We start from the raw sequence: 11,595 nt of genomic DNA on the forward strand, positions 1-11,595 counted from the left end.
TTGGGCAGTGTGTAATTCTAAATTAAGGGGCGATCGTGGCTCAAGAGTTGTAATCGGAAGGTTGCCGGTTCGAGCCCCGGCTCCGACAGTCTCGGTCGTTGTGTCCTTGGGCAAGACACTTCACCCGTTGCCTACTGGTGGTGGTCAGAGGGCCCGGTGGCGCCAGTGTCCGGCAGTCTCGCCTCTGTCAGTGCGCCCCAGGGTGGCTGTGGCTACAATGTAGCTGCCATCACCAGTGTGTGAATGTGTGTGTGAATGGGTGGATGACTGGATATGTAAAGCGCTATACAAATACAGGCCATTTACCATTTGATATGAATATTTTACATGTGAACATAATCTACTAATAATACTCATTAGAGTGTGATTGTTTGAAATCGGATAGAGTATTATTATCATCATCATGAAAGCCATCCCTGCTGTTCAGTTTCAATGTAACACAAACTAGAGTTGTTGGTTCTACCAATTGAGAAAGGCTACAAAAACACATTCATGTCCTTCACAGCTTAAAACAATGTGAGGACAATGTAACACAAAAACATCAAATGTAGTAGGAATAAAGATGCTTTAAAGGGGAAGTTAGGACTAACAAATGGTACGCCAATTTCTTTCTCCTAAGATCTTCACAAACAAGTAAAGCTAATGTTGATTTTGGTTAACTTTGACTCAAACTGATTGTTTTAATACAATCAAAGTGCATTTCATTTATGCACTAGGCCCAACTGACACATATACTTGATACCAAATACAAAAATATGATGTGTAACCTGTTGGAAGAATGAAGTGGGTATGTCACTCACCAATTGGTCTGTATGAGGACCTCAGCACTTGGTGTGTGCAACAAAAGACAACAATATAACGTCAGAAACATTCTCTAGTATAAATCCCAACTAGATAATTAACTACAGATCATATTTGTATCAGTGAACATTATTACAGAAGGATCTGACTTCCTTATACCAGATTCTATAGAAACTTAACACTGTACAGTTCTGCTACCAACAATATGAGGACAGTGTAACACACACTACAATCACTGGTCCTACCATATGAGGACTTCTACTTAAACACACTCATGTCCTTCACAGCTTAAAACAATATGAGGACATGACGACTGAACACATGTAGAGTTCATGTTCCTGACTTCTAACTTCTCCTGCTGTTGTCAATAAAAGCTCTAAACCCAACACTGATGTAAAGCCATCTATTTCCCCAGAAATTAAATCATGTAAACTGATCGGCGGGAGGTTAAATGGACAAAAACATGTGTAAAAGGACAAAAATATCAAATGTAGTCAGAATAAAGATCAAGCTGATGCTTTAAGGGAAAGTTTGGACTAACAAATGGTATAGACAATTACTTTCTCCTAATACTAATGTTGATTTTGGGAAACTTTCCCTCAAACTGATTGTTTTAATACAATTAAAGTGCATTTCATTTATGCACTAGGCCCAACTGACACATATACTTGATACCAAATACAAAAATATGATGTGTAACCTGTTGGAAGAATGAAGTGGGTATGTCACTCACCAATTGGTCTGTATGAGGCTGAGACAGGACCTCAGCACTTGGTGTCTGCAACAAAAGACAACAATATAACGTCAGAAACATTCTCTAGTATAAATCCCGACTAGATAATTAACTACAGATCATATTTGTATCAGTGAACATTATTACAGAAGGATCTGACTTCCTTATACCAGATTCTATAGAAACTTAACACTGTACAGTTCTGCTACCCAACAATATGAGGACAGTGTAACACACACTAGAGTTGTTGGTCCTACCACATGAGGAAGGCAACTGAAACACACTCATGTCCTTCACAGCTTAAAACAATATGAGGACAGTGTAACACACACTACAATCACTGGTCCTACCATATGAGGACTTCTACTTTCCTTTTGGAGGTTGAGACAGGATGGAGGGAGAGCAGGGAAGTAGCTGGCACAAATGATTCTATTGACACAACAGGGAAGTGAGATTAATGAACTGAACACAACAGACTCTTTCAAAATAAAACAGGAAACATGGCATGAAAATACAAACGTTGTAATATACAGCCCTAACATAAACTCCTTAAAACAATGTTAATAACGTTAAGCCAAACTCAACTAACCCGCCACTAAACATAAGAAACTCAAAAACCTTAGAATAACGTCAGAAACGCTGGGCCAGAGACCCAGACCTATTGGTTTGTGCTAAATACGAAAACATTAATATTAACATTTAAATCCCCCCAAACATATCTTGTGTTGAAAAAAAAAATGTGTGTTGCAGTTAGCTACACTTAAAAAGAGCTTAGACTAACTGTCTGTGCAGTTGAAGATGCAGAGCACATGCAAGGCCGCAGGTCCCTTTAACTCCGGTGGGAATTTAAAAACAGTTCAATTTAACTTCTAATATCTATTGTTGAAGATAAATCTTAAGTAAATTTTTAGCATTTATCATCATTCATCACACAGTTTGTTCAAATCGATTGTGTATTGTTTTAATTCCGTTTAACTAGCATTAATTAGCTTGTTAAACATACAACTTTACCTTGCTAAATGTGCGTCGAGTCATGGATATCAAAGGTAAATACATACCTCAAGATAAATCTCTGCTGAGTGCTGAAGGTCCCGGATGTGCCGTTCAATCAGAGCTCCGGCGAGTTTGTATCTTGCCGTGACCAGCAGCTCTTTGGTTGAGGCTTTCGAACAATCAGATGCAGCTTTACCCACTTGTTGACCAATCACAGACGTCGTTCTATGCTCCACAGACGAAATGCCGCATCCTCTCACCAGCCACGGGCTCTCCTCGTCCATTTAACAACAAAAACACAGCAACACTCGCTGTATTTGAGGTAGGAACACTTGAGAACTGTCACAATGTTTTGCAAACTGCTGTTACAGTTAATTTCGTTCCGTTAATTTGTTTGGTTCCTATTCTTAAGTAACACTTAATACACATGTGGTTAGCTTGCTGGTCTAGTTTAAGTTAGCATGGGCATGCTGTTCACTGATGGAGTAATGCCAAAATTGGCCTGATATTGTCAGTGTGTTATCATAAACATGTCCTAATTTGTCATGAAAAGAAGAGCAGCACCCCTAGACCCTCAGGTGAAAATACAGATAATAGATAAGCAATTTAAGAAAATAAGTATAATGTGTATAATAAATGATTTTACTGTCACTTTCCTGGGTCTGTTGACCCAACATTTTAAGTTTTAGTTTGTTTGGATGTTGATGTTTATTTATAAGTTCTTTAGGTTAGCTAAGCTCATTTGTTTATTAGATTACCCTTGTGATGTCTGTTTTATTGTGAAAGTCCTTGTCCTATATGCAGTGAGTCTAGTTTTGTTTCCCCTTGTCTTGTTAGGTCTGATTTGTCCCAGCTGTTCCTCATCCCCTCATTATCTTTCTGTGTACTTACAATGGCTTGCAAAAGTATTTGTCCCCCTTTTCCACATTTTGTCACATTACTGCCACAAACATGAATCAATTATAATGGAATCCAATTGCAGCAAAAGGTGGTTCTACAAAGTATTGACTCAGGGGGCTGAATAATTACGCACACCCCACTTTTCAGTTATTTATTTGTAAAAAATGTTTGGAATCATGTATGATTTTCGTTCCACTTCTCACGTGTACACCACTTTGTATTGGTCTTTCATGTGGAATTCCAATAAAATTGATTCATGTTTGTGGCAGTAATGTGACAAAATGTGGAAAAGTTCAAGGGGGCCGAATACTTTTGCAAGCCACTGTAAGTCCTGTCCTCATTTGTTCAGTGTCAGGTCATCTGTTGTCTTTGGTGCCACGTTTCCATGTTCCAGGTATGTTTGTATCCATGTCAGGTTTCATGGTTTGTCCCCAGGTTAGGTTATTGTTTAGCTTCACTTCTGCCTTTTGTTTTGTAATCTTTTAATTCAATTAAATTCAATTTTATTTATATAGCACCAAATCACAAAAACAATCGCCTCAAGGCGCTTTATATTGTACAGTAGATCGCACAATAATAGATACAGAGGAAAAACCCAACAATCATACGACCACCTATGAGCAAGCACTTTGGCGACAGTGGGAAGGAAAAACTCCCTTTTAACAGGAAGAAACCTCCAGCAGAACCAGGCTCAGGGAGGGGCGGGGCCATCTGCCGTGACCAGTTGGGGTGAGAGACGGAAGACAGGATAAAGACATGCTGTGGATTAATAACAAGTATGATTCAGTGCAGAGAGGTCTATTAACACATAGTGAGTGAGAAAGGTGACTGGAAAGGAAAAAACTCAGTGCATCATGGGAATCCCCCAGCAGCCTACGTCCACTGCAGCACAACTAAGGGAGGATCCAGGGTCACCTGGTCCAGCCCTAACTATATGCTTTAGCAAAAAGGAAAGTTTGAAGCCTAATCTTAAAAGTAGAGATAGTGTCTGTCTCCCGAATCCAAACTGGAAGCTGGTTCTGCCTATTTTACCAGCCTTAATAAACAGCTTGCTTTCTGTTAATATTAAAATTTTCTTTCACGTTCCTTTGTGTCTGCATTTTGGGACCATTCCTCAAATTCATACATGTGTCTAACCGTTTTTCCCCACTCGGCGACACACCCGTCGGGGGTCAAACTCTGGTAATTGGTGATTCTGTTCTCAGACATGTGAAGCTAGAGACACCGGCAACCATAGTCAATTGTCTTCCAGGGGCCAGAGCAGGCGACATTGAAGGAAATTTAAAACTGCTGGCTAAGTGTAGTGAAGTAGATTCTGGGGTAGGATTTTACATGATGTCCACAAACGCACCACTAACATCCACACCTTCCCAGTTGACAATTAGCAGGCTTATAAGAAACAGCTGCGCTTCACTACCAGAAGGAGTCAGTTGGCAGTCTTGTCCATCCAAGGTGGCTGCGAGCATTAGGCAGTTAAGCGCTGCAGATCTCTCCAGGAAAGTTACTCAGTTTAGTATTGCCCTTTAGAGAGTGGTAAGTGGGACTCTTGTGTTCATCATAACGTGGCATAGTAGGGTGGACTTTGACAACTGTTTCCCTCTTTTGTTGCAGGCTTGCACTATACTGCTGCTGTCTTGTCATATGCTGTTTTGTTTGTTACGCAATGCTTTTATAACGAACAGTAATTTGGGGTGTATTTGTTTTATGTAGATCTTTTACTAATCTGTTTAACGTTTTATGCTTTCTTTTATTGCTTTAGTAGAGGTGTGGCCGCTTGTTGAGGGGCTAGGCACGTGAGGTGGAATCCCCTCCCCGATGCATGCGAGTGTACACACCGGGCATAGGTAGATTGCACCATTTAGAGTTTAGTGTGAGTGAGGTCTGCAGTGAAATCACACGGGTGAGTAATTGGTGGCACCCTTGGGCACTCCTCCCTGTAGGTTGCCTCCTCAAGTGGCCGGTCTCCACCATTTTGTTTAGTTGCTCTTTTATCATGTTGTGATTGTTTTTAGGGTAGCATCGTGGTAGGGAGTATGGTCGTTTTAATTAACTATTTTGCCGTCTCAACCCTGCTACCTTAGGTGCCTTTTTGATTTTATAATTCTATGTTTTTAGTAGTTCTTCTTAATAAACCTTGATTTGTAAAATTCACCTGCCTCACCTTTGCCGTTAATAATGAGTCTGTGGGCTTTGGTTGCCAGTGTAACACTTACATTGGCTAGAGATATCTTTCCTGGGGTGTAACTCCCTCCCCCAGGTGGCGTTGTCAACATCTTAGTTACCATCCCCGGTTATTCCTCATTCGTGCCACCACATAAGGGTAAACGTAAATTCAGTAAAATCATAATTCACATCGGCAGTAATGACACCCGGTTACGCCAATCGGAGGTCACTAAAATCAATATTGAATCGGTGTGTAACTTTGCCAAAACAATGTCGGACTCTGTAGTTTTCTCTGGTCCCCTCCCCAATCAGACCAGGAGTGGCATGTTTAGCCGCATTTCTCCTTAAATTGCTGGCTGTCTGAGTGGTGTCCCAGAAACGATGTGGGCTTCATAGATAATTGGCAAACCTTCTGGAGGAAACCTGGTCTTGTTAGGAGAGACGGCATCCATCCCGCTTCGGATGGAGCAGCTCTCATTTCTAGAAATATGGACAAATTTATGAAACCCCCCCCCAAAATATGACTATCCAGAGTTGGGACCAGGAAGCAGAGTTGCAGTCTTACACGCCTCTCTGCAGCTTCTCTCCTCCTGCTACCCCCCCCCCCCCCCCCCCCAAAAAAAAACCCCATCTCCATTGAGACTGTGTCAGCTCCCAAAAAGACAAAAAACAAACTAAATTGTTTATTGCTGGTTTTTAAACATAAAAAAAATCACAAAGAAAGAACAATACAGTATCCACATCTGAACCAAAGAGTAAAACAGTGAAATGTGGATTATTAAATATTAGGTCTCTCTCCTCCAAGTCTCTGTTAGTACATGACTTAATAATTGATCAACAAATCGATTTACTCTGCCTTACAGAAATCTGGTTGCAGCCAGATGATTATGTTAGTTTAAATGAATCAACACCCCCGAGTCATTCTAACTACCAGAAACCTCGAAGCACAGGCCGAGGGGGCGGTGTGGCAGCAATTTTTCACACCAGTCTATTAATTAACGAAAGACCAAGACCGACTTTTAATTCATTTGAAAGCCTGATGCTTAGCCTTGTCCACCCCAGCTGTAAAACTCAGAAACCAGTCTTACTTGTTATCATCTATCGTCCACCTGGGCCTTACACAGAGTTTCTCTCTGATTTCTCAGACTTTTTATCTGATTTAGTGCTCAGCTCTGATAAAATAATTATTGTGGGTGATTTTTAACATCCATGTAGATGACAGCGTCAACATGGCATTTAATCTGTTATTAGACTCAATTGGCTTCTCTCAAAATGTAAAAGAACCCACCCACCACTTTAATTACACTCTAGATCTTGTTTTAACATATGGCATAGAAACTGAACATTTAACAGTGTTTCCTGAAAACCCTCTGCTGTCTGATCATTTCCTGATAACATTTACAATAATTGATTACACAGCAGTACAGGCCCTGGTGTGGTGCCTGTGGGTCCAGCTAGGCCCTGGTGCAGTGAGATGGCCTCAGAAAACAGCACAGGCCCTGGTTGAGGCTCAGTTGGTTTATGCTAGCAGCACAGGCCCTGGTGTGGTGCAGACAACTTCTGGTAGTAGCAGAGGTCCCCAAAAAAACATTTTCCAAGAATTTACAGAATAGTTTAAAATACTCTTAAAAAGCTTGTTAGAAAAAAAACTAAAATCCATTTAAGATAGTAGAAGAAAAAAAAATACCCCAAAATTCAAAGCAGACATTCAACAAGGAGACATGCTGCTGCCATCTTGGATTTCACAGAGTCGAGACTGAGCCTGATGATCATACTGAATCACATGACAGCGGCAGGAATCTCTAAGTTCAACTGCAGATTGCAGATGCAATTATATTAATGCAGATTAATATAAACTCTTCAAGGGTCAAAATCTGCACACACATCATTCTGCTTAGTGAAGGTCAGACAATTTGTGCATTGATCTTGAGAAGTAAGACTCATTAAATAATAGTAATATAATTACACAAATGTTGAGACTTTATATTTTGAGACATTTTGTCAACAACAAAAAAAACCCCAAGATGTGCAGGCACTGATAACTGAATCTAAAGACCTTCATTTTTGTCAAGATTTGCCTGATTTAACTGTTGTTACCCTTGCTTAAGCCCCAAGAAGGGTATAGCCTGGGTCAAATGTGTTATTGTGTCTGACACACCTACAAAATGAGGACTCGCAGAGTGACATCACTGAAAGTGTGTTAAGTGTGTTTTGTTCCAAAACTGGCCAGTAGGCGGCGGAACTGAAAGTGAGCAAAAACGCTAAACACACTTAAACACACTTTTTCATAAAATTGTGATATTTCAGGACATTCGAGATTTTTGGTTTGGGAGCATGTTGGGGGCCTCTAGAACACTTTAGAAGGCTCGGAAAAATGAGGACCTCAAATATGTCCTCATTTTTCCGAGCGTCCTCATTTTGTGAGTGTGTTATCATAAAATTGTCCTCAGATGTCACGAAAACAAGTGTACACACACACACACACACACACAACAGTTTATTAGCAAATAGACATCTCAGTGTTACAACACATAAAAGTGTCACCACTGACAATGTTACACACAACTGGCGACACAACCAATTTTCATCTGTATCATTGGACAGTTTTTGTTTTTTTTTCTTCTTCTCTTTTTGCCATAGTCATTAATCTTGTCAAACGTCATGACACTCTGGCAGGTTTGTGGTTCTATCAGTAAAATGGTAAATGGCCTGCATTTGTATAGCGCTTTACTCAGTCCCTAAGGACCCCAAAGCGCTTTACACTACATTCAGTCATTCACCCATTCACACACTGGCAATGGCAAGCTACATTGTAGCCACAGCTGCCCTGGGGCGCACTGACAGAGGCGAGGCTGCTGGACACTGGCGCCACCGGGCCCTCTGACCACCACCAGTAGGCAAACATGGGGTTAGTATCTTGCCCAAGGATATTTGGCATGCAGCCAGGAGGAAGCATGGGATCGAACCACCGACCTTCTGATTAGTGGCTGACCTGCTCTGCCACCTGAGCTACAGCCACCCCAAGAAACAGAGACGTCTGGAACACACAGATAGTTCATCTTAAACAGATATGAACTCAACTGTAACCCTGTGACCGCCCTGCATGGTAAATGGCCTGTATTTGTATAGCACTTTTACTAGTCCCTAAGGACCCCAAAGCGCTTTAAAACTGGGTAAATATAATAAATCAACTTTACATGCATTTCCTTAATTTTTGGAGAAATTGGCGAAACACATTTAGAAAAAGCCTTTTCATGTAATTTTTTTTAATTTGGCAACAGTTTCACATCTGAATATAAGGTGCTGTTACAGATTAACTGCCTTAGTGCCTGTCAGTGGCATAAGACACCTGCCTGCATTCTTGTTCTGTACAACTTATTTTATATTTTACTAAAAACAGATTCAGCTAATCTGACAGATTAGCTTCAGAGTTCAGTGAATCAGTTACAAACAATGCATCACCATCAAACCAGTTTCTATTCAGCGTTACTGCTCTATTGTTCCAAAGGGAGGACGTGTGGGGAGAGAAACATTGAGAAATATTCAGTCTTTATAAACCCACAGCTGATGTGAGAGGTGGCAGCAGCAAAGGAAGATGACTGATTCTGAAGTATCTCCAAGTTTAAGAACAAATTCACTGACAACAATTTCTGTAAATGTTTTAGTTAAGAGGGTTTCAGTGTAAATGATCACAGAGGCCTCCATTTATAAAATCAATGAATCAGTCTGGACTCTGTCTCATGTTTTGCTCTTAGACAAGCGTCAGTGAATTTAAGTGAGAATAGATAAATTCTTCTGGAAAACTGAACTAACACAACAAACAGTTCTCTGTCTGCTCTATAATAAAATACAACTTGCTGACTGATTACATGGAGATAAAATATCAAAATATGAAGCTTTTGTTTCTCAAACATCAGCTGAACACAGCCTTAAAATTTCCCATCCCACCACTGCTGGAGTTCCCAAGTCTCATCCAGGTGGAAGTTCAACACCAGAAGCAAAGAGCAGCATCTCCATAACGTCTGTTTAATGTTGAAAAACCATCCATCCATTTTCTTGCACTTCTCTAATTGAGGGTCTCAGAAGTTGAATCCCAGTAATAGGACTATCAACCACCGGAACCAATAAGTAATCAATGAAACAGTGGAATAATTCTATTTGTTTTTAAACATTCACAAACAAACAGCCAGGTTTTTCTTCCAAATACTTCCAGCATGCAGATCAGCTGTAAACCTGATACTCTTCTTTAGCATCCGATTGATCAACACTCTCCACAGTAACGTCACTCTTAACCAAACATACAGATCAAACTGATTGATCAGCCATCAGAGGAGTCGGATCAATGGAGCTGCCAATGACAATGCCAATGAATGGAGCAACCTTCCGATGACAAGGCGAACTCCCAACTCTTGAGCCACGATCGCATGAAGTCCCAGAGGGGGTTAGAAGGAATAAAGTCAAGTACAGTCAGTTTACATCCAGTAAACTCATGTTACAGACTTTATGTTGTCTAAAAGCACAAACAGCTGTGTCGTTGTGTTTGCATTCAAAGAGCGCTCTTACCGAGGACGAGGAGCAGGAGTGGCAGCAACATCTTCATCTCCAGTTAAAGTCCCGATAACAACAACACGCAGCTGCTGCTGCACTAAAGGTTTGGTCCTCTTAAGTTAGACAGAGGAACACTGATAATTTCCTGTTGATCCTTCAAAATAAAATATTCTTTTTTTTCTTTTCTTTTCTTTTTTTTTTTTTTACAGCAAATGACTTTCACAATTAAACTCAGAGGAGAAACAACATGTAGCGTCTACACAACTGACAGTAGGATTTTAAGCTTTGTCAAAACATTTTCATACATTTACATCGTTTTGTATTTGAGGTTTCCTTCTTCACACCTGCAGCGAGGATGTGCAGCACTGTTTGACTCACTTGTCATTATCCAAAGACATAACTTTGTTTGTTACTTCTTTTACTTTTGTAAAAGTAAACAAAAAATAGAAAGAAAAAGGAAAAAGAAAATTGAATAATGACAATCTTTATATTTAATTCTAATAAATACATGTATGTATTTTGGATTGTAGGTAAATTTATTCTTAAAAACTAAAAAACACCCCTCATACCTAAAGACTTTTAAACAACTCTGATAGCCAAAAAAAGTACTGTACCATTAGAAACTGGGAAAAATTCAAAGTACTTGTATGACCAACTGTAAAATATGAATGAAACTAAACAGTGATTGATGATGTGTTGAATGTATAACAGTTGAAACCTAATCTTCAGGTATTAAAGCAACATACTGTGTGAACCTGATCTCTAAAAGTAGCAGAGCCACATCACATCCTGCAGCTCTCATAGACACATGTTTATAAATAAGGCACTAAGTGGACTTCTCAGTAGTGACATCAGTGACCATCTTCCAGTTTTTACAGTCTGTGAAGGTAATTACAAGATTAATAATTTGGACAGAAATAAAGATCAGAGATGAGTAAGAACAGAGGAAACAATAAATGCTTTTAAAACGATTAAATAAAACAAAACTGTGTGAAATATATCAGAAACAAGATGTCAGTGTGTATGATGAATTCCTTAGAATATTTACATTATGATATAACACAAACTGCCCAATAAAGCAATGTATTAGAAAACATAAATATATGGATTGTCCATACATAATAAATGCATGCAAAAAGAAACATGCACTAAACAGAAATGTCTTAAGACAGAAAACTGAAGAAGCTGAAAATGTTTATAAAAGATATTAAAAAAAAGTTGATTAACATACTAAGATGTAGTAAGAAATGATACTATAAGAAACTATTAGATGATAATAAAATAAAAGAACATCTGAAATATTGAACAGTGTTATAAAACATTAGGCTAGAATAAAAAACTACAATACATTTTATTATGAACGGTGTTCACTGAACTGTAGCTGGAATTTCAAAACTGTAAATCCAGAGATGACAGAGGAGCTCTCTCTCTCTGTAACACATGCTGTTAGTTTAGCT

At 39.4% G+C, this 11,595-nt stretch overlaps 1 protein-coding gene across 1 annotated transcript in view; it reads right to left on the reverse strand.

Annotated features, from left to right (window-relative positions):
* Positions 1-10,310, reverse strand: part of LOC134624284 (uncharacterized) — a 49,259-nt gene extending 38,949 nt beyond the window's left edge. Inside the window, exon 1 of the mRNA XM_063469250.1 lies at positions 10,154-10,310. Coding sequence (XP_063325320.1) covers positions 10,154-10,190 — 37 coding nt within the window. The 5' untranslated portion in view covers positions 10,191-10,310. The remainder of the gene's footprint in view (positions 1-10,153) is intronic.
* Positions 10,311-11,595: the final 1,285 nt, after the last annotated feature.

The sequence above is a fragment of the Pelmatolapia mariae genome, linkage group LG3_W, assembly GCF_036321145.2.
Source record: "Pelmatolapia mariae isolate MD_Pm_ZW linkage group LG3_W, Pm_UMD_F_2, whole genome shotgun sequence".
NCBI lineage: Eukaryota > Metazoa > Chordata > Actinopteri > Cichliformes > Cichlidae > Pelmatolapia > Pelmatolapia mariae.